The following is a 19023-nucleotide window of genomic DNA, read 5'->3' on the forward strand; positions in this document are numbered from 1 at the left end:
CAAGGTTCAATTGTGCATTCGGAGATGCTCTTCTGCATACCTTGGCTCTGACAAGTAGCTAGTGGTTTAGACCAGCGCTCCCCAACCCCAGGGCCACAGACTAGTAACAGGTATCAGGCGGCGAGAGTTGAGGCTCGGGTGTGAAATTGATGGTTTTCAGGGTTTTTATTGTTAACTTGTCCTGACAAATACCCAAATATAACCATATAAAAAAATAAAACTAACACTGAAAACAAAACCTAAAAATTCTCAAACATTAAAAGCTAAACTCAAACCACCAAACCTGGAATCTGAACTGAAATGGAAACTCAGAACTACAGAAAAGATAAAAAGAAAACCTTCTCTTTGATATAAAAGCCAGACAAAATATGTGACTTGTTCACATGTGTTTTATTTTATTAACAATTCATGAGCACAAAATTGTGCTTATGAATTTGCAAATGAACTGCAAAGAATCAATACAGTATTTGTTGGAATCACACTAACTGCTCTTATCAATACTGATAGAAAAACAAAAAAACAAAACAAAACCAGAAACTCGGCCGTACTTAGCAGCATTACTGTTTGTAACGACAACCAGCTACAGTGGTTTGTTATCACAGCGTAAAATCATAAAATGAGACACAAAATCAAATACTGACAATGGAAGTAACTCCAAACTGTGCAGATTACAGCAGATCTCTCTCCTGCACTTCTGAGTGGAAGACGGTGCCCTGCAAAAAGCACTGATGCTTCTCTTCTGTTTGGTACCTAAAGAGTTTCTGATCTGCTGCTTCATTAGGGAGTCAATTAAAAACCAACACATAAAGACTCCCACACACAAACTGTAACAGTAAAACACTTGATCCTTTGGTCTAGAAAATATGTATGTACAGTTATAAATAACTATTAAGCATAGAATAGAAATGGTTCTATTTTGTTGATAAATGACTTTGCATAAAACTGAGATCAACAGAGAAACAAAAATCACCAACAGACACACGCACACCAACAACAAAATCAAAGATTAAAATTGAGTCCATCCCTGTAACGATCACCTCCTCTACAATCGAGGAAAATGTGCAAGTCAAATTCCAGTGACAGTTTACCAACCGTCCCTGGTTCGTTTTTCACTCTCCAGTCTTCTGTTTACGTCCTTCGACTCATGGTGCTGGGACACAGTGACCTCTAACACAGCCAGGACGTGGGCACCCACTGCGGCTCAGTGTCCAGTTTATCTATCATCCTGCGCAGCTCGTGGAAAGCCTGGTCTGGATCCACGTTCAAGATGGTTGCATCAAAGTAGTGGCTGAAATTTTGCTCCATCTCGCGGGCCTTTTCAATGACCTCCTTCAGCATGTCCGGCTGTGCACAGGACATGGACATCAGTTCAAGAAACTGCAGTAGTGACTCTTATTATCACGTGTCTTCATTCTCAAGAGCAGTCTTCATGAACAGAGGCAATGTTTATTTACTGATTTTTATATCTAAATTGGGATCCAATACATTTAAACAACGGTGTACACACATAAAAAACGTGCCTGGGACTTTTCCCCACATATTAACTGCGATCTATAAGAATGTGTCATGTGTACTTCACACCATGTGTACACACATTTTTTTTTAAGAGTAAGTCTGTTATGAAGTTCAAGTCAAAAATAGTGTGATAAAATTTAAAATAATTAAAAAAGGCATTTTTTTTTATTATGGAATCACCTTTTGTTCTTCATAAAATAATAAAACTGATTTGCCTTTCTCTTCGGGTGATGCTATAAATTCTTTTCTCTCTATAAGTTAACGCATAAATGAAAAGGATGAGATCTTGTTTTTGTTTTTTGATCCATTTTTTATTTTTATTTTTATATCATCATCTTGGCCAGCACTACTTCAAAGACCGGTGCTGTGCTGACAGACTTTTGAAAAGCCGATGATGTGATGATGTCATTTTATTTAGTAAAGTGAGTAAAATTTATTTATTAATTAAGCGCTTTTCACAGACAAACAGTCGCAAAGTGTTTGTGTGGGCTTGGTTGTTTCTGAGACCATTAAACCAAACACCTTTCCTTCTCTCTACTTCTTCAGTCACAGTTTTGTCTAAGAGTTTATGGTCTAAAGAGTCTTTTTTCACAAGCAAAATTACCCAGATTAATTCATGACTAAAGCTGGGATTGGGAATTGAGCTAACAGTGTATGCAATTTATAAACAGGACTATGTACTGCTCTCCATGACTGATGAAACAATGCCCCTTTCTGCCTTTGTGTTTACACACAATTTCACTTTTGTTTGGTTTGTGTGCATCTTGCCTCTAGTTTTACTATCTCATGGCGATTCTGTGAGTTAGAGACCAGTTTTTATGCAATATATGTGAGTAAATAATGGTCATTCCCTGCTCTGCCTGAACTATGTTTTCTTTTCTGAGCTGGTCAGCGTTTACCTTTGGTGTTTTCCCCTCTGTGGCCAGCAGGGTGCGTAGTCGCTCCTGAGAAGGAGGAGCTATGAAGATCACATATGGCTTAAGGTTGGAGGATCTCAGGACTCGCAGTGACTGACAGAAGAAAAAAATCAAGGCACAAAGAAACAAAATGAATGGAAAGAGCAACACAAGGGGAAAAAAACAGATTAAATATGGTGTCTTCAAATGTGTTATTTCAGCTTTGATCAGGCTTAGACAGGATTAAGACTTATGTTGAGGAAATGAAAGGGGGTCATTATGTTCTGGCAGGGCCACAGTGGTTAAGATCACAGATGAGGAAGGATCTAACGGGCTTTGTAATTAACATGTTAGTGTCTGGACAGTAACGAGGTCTCTTACCCTTGTGTGTAGGCAGAGCAGACAGATGCGTCCAGAGTTGATGACGTGTCGGACGGAGTCTGTGCTGGTGCCATACAAGTTCTTCTCGTACTCCCCCGATTCAATGAACTTTCCCGTTGCCAAGTCGGCTTCAAATGCAGAACGGGTTACAAAATGGTACTCGCGCCCATTCCGCTCATGTATCCTCGGGCTCCTGGTTGTATCTGAGCCGTTAAGAAGGACAGATATAACTGTTTTACATTTTCTGAGCTTTAAGTTGTCTATATATATATATATATATATATATATATATATATATATATATATATTTTTTTTTTATTACTTTTTTTTTTTTTTATTTATCTGTGTGACAAACAGTTGTGCATTATGTGATAAGTTAAATGGTTTCACTTCTTTACTGAACACCAGAAACACGTTCCGCTCATCATCTGAGGTCTGTGTTTAACATTTCACGTCGCCTCGCTCTGGGCTCTGTTGCTTTGACCAAGTGGAGACTTACGTGGAACAGCGACAGCAAACTTCTCAGGTTCGATGGAAAGAAGCCTCCGGCGCAGCTCATCGTGACCGCTGTTTGTTGGGCCGATCAGAGCTATGGGGCGTTTGCGGTTGGCAGGCTGGTGATAGAGCGACATCTCCTCATAGGTCAGGATGTCATCGTAGTCTGAGGAGACAGCGTGGGAGGGGTTATTGAAACATCCCTGACCTACATACCAAATTACTTTGAGCTCTTGGGCTGACCTGTGACCTCTCTGTGGAGGATAGAAAGATGCATGGGATTAAGAGTTCAATAAATTTACTGTGTTTGAGTAAAGTTTTTTTTCCATAGTGCTTCATATCTGACCCTCATGGCTCACAGTCTGCCACTTTTAGCCGTGGATCAGGTTCATTAGAACAGTATGTGTGCTACTTAGTGAATATTTGTGTTTCTATGTGTGAGCCAATCACAGCACAGGTTCCTCCAAGCCATTTAGGCACCTGCTGGTCACCTGTTCGTGCGCCCTCTGATCCTGTCTGTGAGGGTAGGACTAATCTGACCGGAGACACACCAAGTCTGATCAAGCTGAAGTGAGAAAGACGAGACGTGTCAGCTCTGGTGTGGAAGTGGTCTTTCACGTGTGACAAAGACAGAGCGACACTGGGTTAAGACTGTAACCAGAGCCCACTTTTAAATGGGATTATTGCTCAAACCACTGAAGAGCGACACAAGAGAAGAAAGCCTTACCTGTACTTTTGCTGGACTGTGACGTGCTCTTCTTCCTCTGTTTCTTACTCTTCTTTGGGTACCAATTCTTCCCTGTTATTACAAAGAAATTTGCTTTAAAAGGCAAATTATCACAAGACTGTTAAAACACGCTGAGCACGTTAACTTCGTCTTACCTTGCTGCTCTCGACTTCTGTCTGTTAGAGTTTTCTTTAATGTCTCTCTCTGTTGCTGGAAGCTCTTACCTAAAAAAAAAGAGAACGTACAGACAGTTATTAGTAATTTATATAAATTATATTATACTGGAACATTATTTGTGCCTAGACTGGACGATTACTACGTGGCCAGAAACCACCAATATTACAAATCCTAAGCTTTTGCAAGCCTACTATTGTTTTTCTTTCTCTACCTAAAGAGGGGGAGACAAAAAGATGGCCCGCTTTCCATTTCCAGTGCTTAACCCTCTCTTTCGTCCCACCACAACAAGGCCTAGGTCAGAAAGTAATCACAAATAATTCTCAGGTGTTTGCTTTAATCTGCTTGACGTGCCAGATGGATGCTGATTCCTGCCAGGGTAGTAGTGCCAGATTAGCTATTAGTCACTTTCAAGTACTCTTCTGAGACTGGGTTTCCAGTTACTAGAAGGGGTCGAGCACATTACTGGCTTATCATTATTTTATAAGAAGCTCTCCTATGTAGCCCATGCATTAATTATTAAAGATTTTATTTCATGTATCATCTCTCAGAAATATGCCATTTTGGAAAGTTGTTACCACGATGTGAATTAATTATGTGTGTACGCTACAGGCAGTGTCACAGTTATTCTTTCTGGCAATTTTAAGTGTGTAACCCCACAAATAGTATTCGCTTTGCATATATCCATATACGGGCTCCAGTTTTTTGTGTTGCTTTTCCATTATAGATGATACTCAGTACATCTAGTAATGATTAATAATCAACAAATCTACCCAAGTTATATAATTTCATATCTTAATGTACACATTTCCACGTAGCATTTTGTTTGTGCTTACTGACCGACGGTTTAACCTGACCACAAAAATAAATACAATTCAATTAAGTTTTATTTATATAGCGCCAAAGTACAACAACAACAAAGCTTCGGTGTGCTTTATACTGTAAGACAAAGACCCTACAGTATTCTGGAGAAAACCCCAACAATTAAACGTTCTCTATGAGTAAGCACTTTGCGATGGTGGAAAGGAAAAACCCCCCTCTTAACAGGAAGAAACCCCCAACAGGACCAGGCTCAGGGAGGGGCAGCCATCTGCCACGGATGGTTGGGGTGTGAGGGGAAAGAGAAAAGAATAAATAAAAAGAGCTACTCATACCAAAACAGGAGCTTAACATTAAATAACATTTTACTGCTCCTCCTCTTACACATTTGAGCCTTGTACATTGCAAAAGGTATTAAAAAACAGCATGTATATTTTAAAATATAATACGATGTGGGGTTTTTTAATATAGTTATATGTCTTTTATTACTCCATGCTGTGTGTATGACATCACAACTATATGTATTTGTAAATATTATGCAGCATTATGTCCTTGCTGTTATTATTTGTCCTTGTTAAGCAATAAACTTCATAATGAAATTCAGCTCCGGTCTGACTTCTACCTGGAATGAGTCCAGCCAGGGGCTGGTTTTCCTCATCTCCATCCCTGTAGGCTTGCCACCAGTTGGAGTCATCCTGGCTGATGACATGGAGTATATCTCCCTTCTGGAAGGACAGGCCCAGCTCTCGACACGGCACGAAGGGGTCATCAGACGGGTCGTAGTCAAAGTACGCTCGTACGTGCATCTGAGGGCAGGGTTTTACATTGTGAAGGACTCTTGCACGCATGCAGACAGGCCATCTCACGCACATACGGCCACATACTGTAAGATACTTACCACAGTCTGTCTGTGCAGGGCAGGTTTAATCTGAGAGCTGGGGATGAGGAGGAAGGTCAGAGTGCCATGCATTTGTTGCTGTGGAAAACATGAATTGCAAAAAAATTGAACACAACAGGAATATGAAGAGACATTATTCATTTACTTGTAATTTAGGAGATGGATTTTATATTCTGAGAGCACACTTAGTTCAAACAACTATTATTTGCATATCTTTTTTAAATGACAGCTTGAAATTCAATTTGCCTAAACAACATTTTTTTTTAGCAGTAACATTATTTTATCTATTAATAAGAATTATATGTTAAAACTCTTTTAGAAATATTCATTTATTATTTCAATTTAGAAATAATCATTTTTTAAAGTTATATTCTCTGTGAGTGAAACCTACTGCAACCAGCATCTCAAGTAAGATACCTGTTTTATATATATATCCCGATGCCCTTTGTGACATTAAAGTTACAAACAAAGTGTCCAGGCAGCAGCAATCTGAATGTTCATTACAACATGAAAAAGTATTTGTCCCCTTCTTGATTTCTTAGGGTTTGTTTTGCATATTTGTCACACTTACATGTTTCAGATCATCAAACAAATTTAACCCCTTAAAACCTGAATCATGAGAGACCTGTCAGAAATCTTAAATTTTTTGATAATGGAGTGTTTGTTGAATCTTTAGACAAAATATATAAAAATATATCAAATCTGCATATGTGAGTTTTAATTTGAAGAACATTTGCTACATAAATAATATTTTCGCAATTTAGTAATTAAAAGTGTGTCATGCAATTTCTATCATCTTTTGGGGTAAAAAAAAGTCACACTGATGATGTAGAAGTCTCAAAAACTCACAAAAACACATGTATCAAATATGATCCGCTTGGCTTTAAAGGGTTAATAGTAGTCAAAGATAACCTGAAGAAATACAAACTGCAGTTTTTATTTTTGATTATTTAATTTATTAAGGGAAATAAAATCTGCCCACTTATTAACTGGTTGCGGCACCCTTGGCAGCAAGAACTGTAATCAATAACTGGCAATAAGTCACATTGCTGTGGAGGAATTTCTGCCTTTTCTTCTTTGCAGAATTATTTTAATTCAGCCACACTTAGTAATCCTTACTTGGATTAACTTTTGATCTTAAAATCTGTTTGATGAGCTGACGTTTAAGATTAATTTAACATTTATGGGGGACAAATATTAAAAAAAAGAAATCAGAAATGGGACAAATAGTTTTTCATGTCACCGTATTGAAATACTTTGTGCCATTATTAAAACAAAACAAACTGCTATGAAAAATAAAAGAGCACTTGAAATTACCAGCAAGTCGTGGACTTCATTGACGTGTTTCCCACGGATAGAAATCCCGTTGATCTCCAGGATCTCATCTCCTTCACTGAGGAGGCCACTCCGCTCTGCTGCTCCGCCCTTTACAACACGGCTCACCACCACACTGTCCATGTCATTACGTACTGTTGCACCCTGATGACCACGCACAGACACACACTTACAAAGTTTGTACAGATGGCATAACAAGAAAAAGACCTTACATTGAGCAAAGACACAAGTCTGAAGACACAAGGAGAGGAACGGGTGTGAATACAAAGAAATGCGACCACCACTTTCATTTCCAATTCATTCCCATTGGATATGGGACACTCAGGCTGACAGGGATTCATTCTCCTCCACAGTTTGAATGCAACAACCCTTCCAATTCCATCCTCATTTCACAGGAAACCAGAGTCAAAGGAGAAACATATGTGGGCGCTAGGGCAGGTAGTTAATGATGACTATGTACTGGTGCATGAAGACATGACTTAAGTAATTTCTGCTAACTATTCTCCCTCGGAGGCCAAAGGATGTTATAGTACAACTCTACATTTAATATTAAAAGGATTAGTATACCTTGCTTGCATTCCTAACATGATGAGCCACCTTTGGGAGTGGTATTGTAGGCTCAACTGAAAACTACCGTCTGGTATCTGTTCTCTTCTCTACTGATGAAGTAGGGTCAGGTTGACAGAGAAGCTGATGTACGCTACTGAAAGTAAGCAGTTTACAATCCATGATGAAATCACAGATGCACATGTGCAACTGGTCAGAATGAGACTTTCAGACAGTGAACTCAAAGTAAGAAGCAGCGCAGAGACATACGACGAGATAATCTTGAAGGAACACTAGCAAAAATGAAATCAGGTGAGGCATTTTTATGACATAGCTAATTTTTATGGGTTGTGTTGCAATAAATTATGATTGACTATCCTTGTTACCATGTTTCTTATTCTTTCTTTGCAGATACAACCAAAAAAATTGATGACATCTCACCAGTGGAGTGTCTCTGGCCTTCTCCAGCCGCACTAATTTAACCGTCTCTCCGAGGTACTGGGTCACACTTTCCTCTGCCATTTCCTGCACTGCCACGCTGTCATGGGCCTGCATCAGTGCCTGCAATGCAAACACACACATATATTGTAGAGAAAGAGTATGATCATGCAGAAATATACAAACATGTAATGAACAAAAATAAAGTGTGAAAGGAATAAATGAGGACTTGAGGAGAAACAAAGGATGCTGCGTTCTATAGCAGTTGACATGGGAAATAAAATGATCATAAATCTTATACGGTTTTAATCAAATTCTTCACGGCTGTGATTTTTTAATGTAAAATGATGAAAGACGAAGTGATACCAAACAAGTTTCCAGACCCCTTTGACATGCACCTGCAAGCAGAAGCATCCTGCCACCCAATCTTTTTTAACAAGACCAGTCTGCAAACCCACCTCTAAGCCAGAAATAATACAGATATTGCTCCTTCACTTCATTTAATGTGACAAGCGCTCGGTACCCCACGATTAATAACCGTCGGTCCAAATTAGTTTCTCTATCCTGCAGCAGAGGGGACCTGAGAGAGCAGAGGCCGGGCTAAGCTTTGGCATACACGCAATCCGTCTTACTCTCCCCTGCATTTAGGAGTCAAAATGCACGGCCATCAATCATCAAACACCTTTGGCTGGACTGCTCCCGAGGAAACGGTGTCCCAGAAAACAATGAGAGGGAGACAAGGGGACTTGAGGGGGCCCTGCTCGTCTCTCACATGTCTCTATTAGTTTTTCACATGAAGCCGTTTACCTGTACTACAGGGTGACTCATGTGAGCCTCTGCTCCCTGCAGAGAAACAAACATAATCTGTTCCAATTTCTGTGCCACAAGGCAGACTCACATCTCATCACTCTGCCCCTGCCGGCTACACGGTTCCAACTCAGTGGAGGGGTTAACCGACATCGGGGGTGGGAGATTGCGATGCTTCACATGGTCATCTGGGTCAAACATCAGACCCCGTGGCGCTCCCCTGTCAAGACCCTCAACCATAAAAATCATAGCAGAGTAACGCACCTGGGGTCTTTTCTCACCTTAGTGCCTCGCTAATAGACGATGACAGCCTGATAATGTGACTTCATTTTTTCCTACAGAGGAGTCACTTTAGTCTAAACTGACAAAGGCAGAGTGTCACGCAACATCAAATAAATGCATTTTCTGTTGTTCTTTTCACGTTGACACACCAATTTTTTTTAAAACAAAAACTCCCAATGTAATGCTGCAGGGGTTACCCAAAATGAAGCGTGTAATGTTTTTTTATTTTGTTTTTCTTTTAAAACAGAGCTGTGGGAGTGGCCTTTGTCTACTGCAATGCTAATGTTTCTGTAAAGATGCAAAAAGCAGCACATGAGAGAGGAGCATCTTAATTGTCCAGTTGGTCAGCTAGGCCAGCAGCAGCCTTTGGCAGTGTACTGTCAGGTCATTACTACACGGGTTACGGACAAGTCGGACCTCGTTATGTTGAACTGTAGCCATGTCACAAACAGTGGACAAAAAAGCTCTTTAAGCAGTCCGACAAGAAGGTTGCTCAAAATTACATATGCGTAATTTAAGGACAGATATAACATTTCACCAATTTACAAATTACATATACCTAAAGTCATATTGCCACATTTAAGTTTAAATTTTAAGTGTCCCTCCATAACAAGTAGGCATGGGCCAGAATGGTCCTTTTTTTTTTTTTTAAACAAATTCAATTTGTCTGACATCATTAGTGCTAATTTCAGTGAGACAACTCCAGTTTAAAATGATTTATTACAGCGGCAAAACATAGTTAGAGGCTGGCATCTAATTTCTGAGCTCATCCCTCCCTGCAAATATGATTGATGAGTAAATACCCCGCTGGAGACTACATATGGATACTGGGTTGGTGAATGGCTCAAAACAGGTGGGAGTGGAGATGGGCAGGACTGACATGTCAAAGAAAGTGATGGTATATTCTGCAACTTGAACAGACCGGAGGAGGGAGTGTTTGGACACATGAGCATAAAGTGCTAAAGCTTGAGCTCAGTGTTTGTACTCCTTGCAGGAAAGCTCACCAAAACACTACTGCTTCAACAACACTACACATCTATATTAAAACTTATGGTTGTGCTCAGTAAAAATGTGTAAAAAATAAACTAGCATAACAAACCTAATTTTTCACAACCTTTATTAAAAAAATAATTTCATTAAAAAAATTAATTTAAAGGAGGTGGATGAACAACACACCAAATGGCTAATTTAAACTGCTTGAGGAACAAGTTGATCTTGAAAAAAAGCCTGACACACACACAACCTGAATAACACCTAAAAATAAGAGTTTTAGAATTAATATGTCATAGAGGATTTAAGGTCTTTAATAACCATCCGCCCTGGCCAAGTGTCCTTGATCAAAACAGTAAATTCCATCCATTTCATAACCCTGTGGCTGTAATGATGGAGAGCCTGACCTCTATATCTTTCATTCAAGAGAAAGGGCCCTATTTCACCTTCTAATAAAGTGCACATGACAGCAACAGAGATGTAAAACTGTCCAACTGTCTCTGAGCTGGTAGGCAGCCAAGTCTTATGGTTTATTGGCATATTCTATACTTCCACTAGGACCTCTGACATCCTAGTGGAAGGTGCAAGAAAAACAATTAGCCTTTTGGAAAGAGTCCAGTAAAACATTAATTATATTTCCAGTTGTGCAATTATCAGAATATTAACTAAATAAATGAGTTGGCCCAAAAGGTTCTGCAAGCTTTCTCGGCCTCAATGGTGCTGCCTTATAATAAAATTGCGGGTAAGGAGAGGTCATGGCTGGGAGGCTGATCTCTGACCTGGAGATGAGGATTGGTGAGCAGAGCTCTGAGCTCTAAACCCTCCTTATGTTGGCTGGACTGGAGAATCTTCTGTACCTGAAGAGAAACAGAGACACACCACAGTAAAATAATTCTGTCAAGAGCTATAAACAGTGCATCAAGTCAGAACAAACTGTCAACGGCTAATTAAAAACGTTTAACACAATAGGGACAATCAACCTCTTAATCTTTTATAACATGACTTTTAAGTCATCTAATAAGTCACAAGAATCCAAGTAAAATTAGAAAGTTAAATCCCCCTTTATCAAATTAACAGATATCAAATGTAGACCTCAAGGATAATTATGTATCCTATTTACTAACTTTACAAGGTTAGTTCTTCTTTCACACTTTAACATCTGAAAGCAAACACTTGATAGTTCCATGGTCTTCTCCTTACTGTACAGCTAAGGGGTCTAACTTTTTATGCATAGGAGTAGAACGCTATGATGAATAATATATAAGTAAAATGTGCATGAAAGGTTTCAACTAATGACTTTATCACCATTGTCATGGACATTATTTTCTGAATCTGCCCTGTTGTATCATATTTTACAAATGTAGCTCTTTCATCTTGTGACCCTCACTTGTTTTGCTGTCTGGGTACCAAAACGTACATACTGTAAATATCTATATGAAGTTTAGATGCTAAACTGTTCCCATCCTAAACCCACGTACACCATAAAAACCATGCTAGTGGCACATTCTGGTAACAAGCCTGTGGCATGGAAGAAACGTTTTCCAAGAAAACTGCAAGACAAATAACATTTTTGAAGTGATCTATGTATAACACAAGAATTTCCAAACATTTGGGGGGAAAAAAGTATATCTTTCAAAGTGCACACAAACATAGGTCCCTCACACAGAGTTAATTTGGAACCGCTCATGTAACTCACAGCAGGAGTTCGAATTCCGTGCAGAAAACTGCTCTACATACAGTCTTGTTAAATGCAAGTTTCATCCTGTGTTTATAATGTGCGAACTTTGTGTTTCACCAAATTTAACAAGCACTGGGGACTGGAAAATCCCCGATCTGAACGGCAGCATGTCAAAATTCTGGTCGATTTCCAGCCTGTTTCTTCCCCTTCTTCTCTTGTTTGGAGCTTAGTTCATCCGTTACACTAATCAAAGCTCTCACTAACAAGGTGACGCACTTTCCCTCCCCCCCCCTTAGTGGTGCGGCGCCGCGGCCCACGCTGCTGTAAGCTGCTGGAGTTTCTTTTTCTGGCTGCCCAGATCCTGGCTTCCTTCCCGCAGTGCGCTGCACTGCTCAGCCAGCATCAAGGGCTGCCGAGAGATTAGTTTACCCAGTGGTCAAAGTGAGTGTCACACAGAACAGCCACTTAGTTTAGACATGCACTGATAAGCGCTTCGGGAGCTGGCCCGGCGGATGGGTGCGCACACTGATTTACTGTACACAAGAAAGGGAAGGGAAGACAATGTGCTGTGTGCGTGAGGCAAAACAGATCATCACACCCAGCCTCTTTATCTTCAAACCACTCCTGTCATGACTGGAATAGCAATTCTGTTGCAGTGCTGCTTGCTGGCCTTTGAATGAACTCTACACAGCTCACAGTCTGTTTTGTTGACACAAGTTGTACTATTACACATCTAGCCATCAGCTAAACATCACACTGAACGATGTCCTGAAAAGTCTCCATTACATTCTTTCATGTTACACCTATCACAAGTTGACACTAATCCTAATGAAGTGCCTATTGTGGGTGTAACTTGCCACAGATATACAGAGCTTCTATGTGTTTCATGGCAAACCACATCAGAATTTCAGTCTTTCTACAAGGTCTGTTCTGTGTGACAGGCTCTATTTTGAACACTGTGTGCAGAGGCTCAGTTCTGCTGGGACACAAATCAATTACTGCTGCTTTGCTTCAGCAGAGACCAGCTGGTGTTTTGTCAACAAGGAATTCAGGTGTGGCAGATTACCACCTACTCAAACCTAAAGATTGAATTGGTTTGTTGCTCTCTGTCACCTTCTGTACTGCAGCTCTGCAGGCACTGTAAACTGTTATTTAAATAGAAAACAGCAACTACCCGATGAAAGGTATCAAAAATAAAAAAAATTAGTTAAAAAACACTCATTATTTTTTATATTTACAAATAACCTGAAATACACCTTCCTCCTTTATTTCCCTGTCATATCATCCACTTTTCAACCTAATTGTCATATTAACGTTCTTGAATCTCTTTTGTTGGCAGCTCACTCAATTTTTATGCGCAACCTGGATCTCACATATCCCTCATTTTTGTTTTGACTCACCTTGTTAACCGCAAGACAATTTACATTTCATAATTATTCAGACTGGCATGGCTGTCTTTTGGGCAGCTTTGTTGAATTAATCATCACCTCGAGCAAAAATTTTTCACGCTTCACTGAGTTTGCTCAGTTGCTTTACTCACATATGCGCTTTGAAAGCAAATATAAACTGAAAGGGTCCAAGGAATTAGGAATTGCAGCCCGAGTGCCTTTTTGCCTTTATGCATAAAATGCAACCTCTGCAGAGGCCACCCTTGGACTAATGAGGTACAAAACTGGTTTTGTGACGTGGTTCAAATAATTAAAGTGAGGGCTTCATTATTCTCAACGCAAGACTGTGAACAGCTTCATCTGCAAATATAGTATTGTATATTTGTATACATAGTATTGCCAATGTTTCAGCCGTAACAAACAACTAGAAAATGATCATCCCACATACCTCCAGGCAGAGGTCTTGAGCTTGTGATGTAAGGGGGGAGGTGGGACTGACTCTACTCATCTGCTGAGACACAGCGCTGTATATTGAATAGGCAGTCCTGAAGTCTTCCTTAGTGAGGAGCTGCGTTATAAGCTCCACATCCTGCTGGCTCTGAGCATCAGTCAAGCAGTGCTGCACCCACTTCAGAGTCTGCAGCAACTCCTCCAGCTCTGAGAAAGAATCACAGACAGTGAGTAGGGGAACAATAGTACAGAGGCAATGCCGAGGAAAAGTCAGGACTTTAGCTTTTAGTCCTTTAAGTTTAAAATTTTCCTCATTGTTTGTCTTCTAGGTTTACTTTTCTGGCAGCATAGCTTCTTACTGCAATTAAATTCTAAGTCTTATACCTGTATATCAAAGTTTTCCACTAGCACATTCTGTATTTGGCCCAGGGTAATCTCTAGCTATATCACACATAGATCTACAACCTTAGTACTGCAGCACACAAGCTGTCTGTTGCTCTTAAAACATGTTATTTCTAAGTCATGTACAAAATATTTTCATTTTCAGAGGCATAATTACTTTAATTTTAGTGGAACTAGAGCTGATTTTGCTCCACTGCTTTCAAAGGTAATAGCCACCTCTGCTGCAAAGCCACCACGCATACTGTACATAGTATGCTTCTGCTAAATGAATAGTTGTTTACTTTCAGTGCAATGAAAATATAAAAAGAAGGTAGAAAATTTTAAGATTAGCAGTGCAATCTTCAGGAGTCATGGCATAAGAAAACATTTGGGAGCAAAAATCAAAACAATAATTAGACATCTTGCTGTGGAGGTCCAGAAATTTGCTCCCAGGCCACTAGTTATCTATGAGTCTTTATTTTTAGTCAACCTTTGTTTCAGTTCAGTAGTTGCTACAGTGTTTACACTGGAGATTTAATATGGAAGATAGTAAGAATACATTTTGTGGCATCCTTTTTTTTTCACTTCACATTTTCTTGGACAACGTTCATGAAGTAGTTTACAGTCTAGAGTAATGTTTATTATTATTTACTACTGACTGAAATTAGATTTTTATAACTGAACGTGCTAAAAAGTAGCTTGACACCAATATCATCTGAAGTATTTATATAGTAAAGAAATAATAGAAACTTTTAACTAATCCTACAGAATATTGTGTGTATTTTATTATACCACAGCAAAGCTCTGTCAAACCAAAGTCTTAGACGGGTCAAGGTACACAGGGACTGTCTGTGAAAAAAAAAAAAAGATAAGACCCTGAAGACCCGGTAAAAGTTACTTCCCAGGAAAATCACACTGTTTCTGTCCAGCTGTGATAAAAAAATTTTTTATTATCATTATTATTATTACTACTGTTGTTGTTGTTGTTATAAATACATTAGAGTATGGGCTGAAAAAAATGACTTTAACAATTTGTATTTTACCCACTAAAATAAGGCTCATACTACATAAATCATGATCACTGAGTGCATCCTAGCTATATACTGATGACCTTAAATGATCTTAAACTGTATAGAAAATATAACAAAGACACTTTTTTCAACATAAACAAACAAAAAACATGTTGATCCATAGTGGTGTGCTCTTAACAAAACGTATGACGCCTTTTGTATGGCCTGCTTTAACAACGTGCTAACCTTATTTACAATCAATATTGTATGGATGTAAATAATGGTGCTAAAGATACAGAGGGCTGTTAAAAAAGAAAAAGAAAGTTTATCCACTCTTCTTCTAACAACATTTTTTTTCCTGGAATGCTGAATTTTTTATTTTTTTATTAATTTTATTGCTATTTCTGGTTTCTGTTATTTTATTACCGGTACTATATTTATATTTGTATTGTACAGCACTTTGGTCTACCAGGTGTATTTTTAAAGTGCTATATAAATAAATGATGATGATGATAATGATGATGAATTTTGTGATGGGTTCAGCTAATCACGCACCCTATGGTAGCTGGGATAGGTACCCTGCAACCCTGAAATGGATAAGTGGAAGAGAATGGATGGATAGGTTCAACTAATCAGTGGAAACTGGACATCAGTGACACCAAACCAACCATCTTTAGTAACATCTTTCAATTTACCCTTTCACTGTTTAGTCACTAGTTTGACTCTTTCTGTTTTACCAAATTTTTTCTTAAGTATGCATACATCCCATTCTTTCAGGCATGTCTTCCTCACTGCAATCTCTCACTTCACACCTGTTAACTCACCGACTACAGAATCCAGGGAACATGTGTCTTTGGTGGCCTTTTCCTTTCCCTCAAAGGTGGGATTGTCAATGCCCACTTTAGGGTTCTGCGACAGCTTCTTGAGCCTTAGGGAAGAGTTGAGGTCAATTTCATGCTTCAACCTGCTGTCCTCTTCCCTCCTTTTTCTCAGCTCCTCTTGGTAATGCTGGATCCTCTCCATGTGGGCACTGCACTGTGGAGATTTGACAAGGCTGCTTTCATCCCCTGGACAGTCCACGGCCCTCTCCCTGTGGCTCTTGATCAGGCCTGAGGCCTCTTGCACATAACCGTTCATATGGGATGTGATCATCCCTGCTGCAGCAGTGTACCGCTCAAAGCACTCCAGTGTTTCCTGAGATCTGCTGGAGTGTTAGGAGGGACTGATGCTGAGACTGCTCAACTCAGGGGCCATACTGAAGCAGTGGAAGATGTAGTCCTTTTCCCTTTTTCTGTAATTTGTCATCCTGAAATTCAAACAGAAAGTTTCAAAGGTTTAAAACACTTCCTCTAAGTGTTTACATGCTTAATTCTAAAATATCTTTGAGGTCTTTGCTGCCAGCACATTTACTTTTTCTATAATTTTACAGATTGTAAATTAAAAAGAGTGTCACTTAATTTATAAATAAATGATTTGTTTCTTGTTGTTGTTGTTATATGCTCTCAGCATTTATTTGTTCACACTTGAAATAAAATACACCCATAGAAACATTTGCAAGCCTTATTAATGTAGTCTATGATCATGTAATATAAACTATGATTTAAACACACTATTTAATATTAATTTATCATTTAGACCTATTTTCAAACTAAATATGCAAAGATTTCCTACTTAGTTTCTCAAATTGTTTTCCCTTCACCTTAACTTTGCAGTAAAGCGAATATGTTATAGGACTGTTTTCTGCTACTACTAAGTAGCAGTTTCAGAAGTTGCCGTCTGAACCTGAATAACTGTGTTACTAAAAAACTTGCTCAGGCATGTAAACCTCATACTGAATCTGTGATGTTTCAGCAGCCTAGACTTGTCATGTTGAAGTTCTTTAACGTCTCAAATGACTCACATTGCAAAATTTCAGTCATGCTGAGACTTTGTGTTGCCTGTTGATCAGTGCCAGCACCGGCTCCCACGTCCTCTCATCAGTCTCACCACTAATCTAACTCCTAACAGGAAAGGCTTTTTAACCTTAGTCAATTAAAATCCCTTGAGTGCAGCTCCATCCAGCCATTTTCTTGTTTACACTTATCCCTAATTGCTCACCTGAAAAACTTAATCAACTCTATTGTATGTATGGGTGCCCATTATTCGATTACATACATGTATATAGTAACTGCTACTTTATTTACTTTTAAGGACGTAACATGCACTCATTTGATTCTGGTAGTACAGCAGACATGAAGCTTTGGTCAATTCATGAGAAAACCCCCCAAAAAACTTTCAATAAGTGAGTAGTGAAAGTGTTTTATAACAGGACATGTAGAAAGCCAAAACCATGTCTTCATTTCTTACATAATGTGTTTGTGTAAATACCATATTGTGGAATAGCTAATACAACCAGCTATGGCTTAAATACATTTCAGGATTAAAAGCTTGATTTTGAAAGCTTTCACCTGACCTTATTGCAAAGGCTTTGCAGTTAAGACAACCTTTACATGCAACAATAAAATAAATATAAACAAAAACTGTTGCTGAATGCCACCTCTCTTTTGTAGTAAGTCATATACTCACGTCACCCATCACTACATGGCAATCCCCCCCCCCCTTTTACCTACTTCTCAAAGCTAATTACGGCTGGCAGTCTTGTCTCTCAAAACCCTCCCTCATGGAAGCATTTAGCTGTGTTTAGAGTGGCGATGTACTGCTGACAAACAGCAAAGACTGCCAGCGTACCATCTGTTCCCAAGGGCTTAATTAAGCATGGGATCTCATCCTAGCTTGGTGGCCACAGCAGAAGTGGGAATATGCTGGGAGGGGACAGGATACCTGTGTGGAAGACTGAGCATGAATGTGCACACACGCACACAGACCCACTCACCCACCCAGTTTAAAAGTCCTGAAAAATGTTTGTCAAGTGAACATGGTGCACATAATAATTTTGCAACAAAAGTGTTAAAGCCTGCTCCGAGGATAAGGTATTACAACTCACTGTAAAATGCGGATAGCACCCTACACTGGCATGCTTTTTCTCGGCCAGTTTCTCTTTATATGGCCTTACAAATGATTTCATAATAACTAGTAAACATGGGAAATGGGCTTGTACCATTCCAGCATAACAGTAGATACTGTGAAATGTCTAATAAAGGCAAATAAAGACACAAAAATGCTTCTTAGTTAATTGGTAACTTTAAAATTTGCACAGTGAATCTTAAAGCACTTGTAATTTACTTTCTATTCCCAATGAGACACCAACTGTCTTGTTAGTAACAAAGGTAGAAATAAAATAAAATAAATGAGTTTCAGTTCATAGTATCCATAATTCACTGAAAATATGAATATGATAAATATGACATGATAGCTGGAACAGGCAAATTGTAAGGAGTTAGTGTCTAAATATTACTTATTGGGTTGAAACATTAATTTGTAGCTTCGTACAACTTTTAAAAAGTAGCAGCACATTTCTACAAAGCAGTACCACATCCGCTTAGAATAAGCAGCGGTCCTAATTTAAAAGTGTAAAATTGGATTTTTAATCAGCTAACGTAACAATAGCAAGGAACTTAGCTTAGTAGCATGGTACCGCTAACTGCGTAGCTTAACGGTAACTGTCCCGCAACAAACTCGGTGTACTTACCGCTTTAAAAAGAGCGAAGTGGATGAGATTTTCGTATTATTTTACTGTCCGTCGCTCAGAAAACGTGTGATTTGTTCACACAAGTACGAGCAGGATAAGGAAGACGTGTCTCCCGGTCTTCACAGAACCATGTTCAGCCGCTGCTGTGAGTTTTGTCTGGGCACAGTCGGGAACACTTGTGGCCA

General features: G+C 39.2%; 1 protein-coding gene across 1 annotated transcript; it reads right to left on the bottom strand.

Annotated features, from left to right (window-relative positions):
• Positions 1 to 508: 508 nt before the first annotated feature.
• Positions 509 to 19023, bottom strand: pals1b (protein associated with LIN7 1, MAGUK p55 family member b). Its single transcript, XM_085371873.1, has 14 exons — positions 18839 to 19023; positions 16035 to 16516; positions 13818 to 14026; positions 11083 to 11160; positions 8228 to 8347; positions 7223 to 7384; positions 5906 to 5983; positions 5630 to 5813; positions 4170 to 4238; positions 4015 to 4086; positions 3292 to 3453; positions 2793 to 2995; positions 2415 to 2525; positions 509 to 1344 (listed from the first exon to the last, which is right to left on the bottom strand). Exons 2-14 carry the CDS (start codon positions 16360 to 16362, stop codon positions 1168 to 1170), a joined length of 1953 nt encoding a protein of 650 aa, XP_085227999.1. The 5' UTR covers positions 16363 to 16516; positions 18839 to 19023; the 3' UTR covers positions 509 to 1167.

The sequence above is a fragment of the Diplotaxodon limnothrissa genome, linkage group LG15 (assembly GCF_057381915.1).
Source record: "Diplotaxodon limnothrissa isolate DT_005_m linkage group LG15, D_limnothrissa_male_GT1.1, whole genome shotgun sequence".
In the NCBI taxonomy this organism is placed as follows: domain Eukaryota; kingdom Metazoa; phylum Chordata; class Actinopteri; order Cichliformes; family Cichlidae; genus Diplotaxodon; species Diplotaxodon limnothrissa.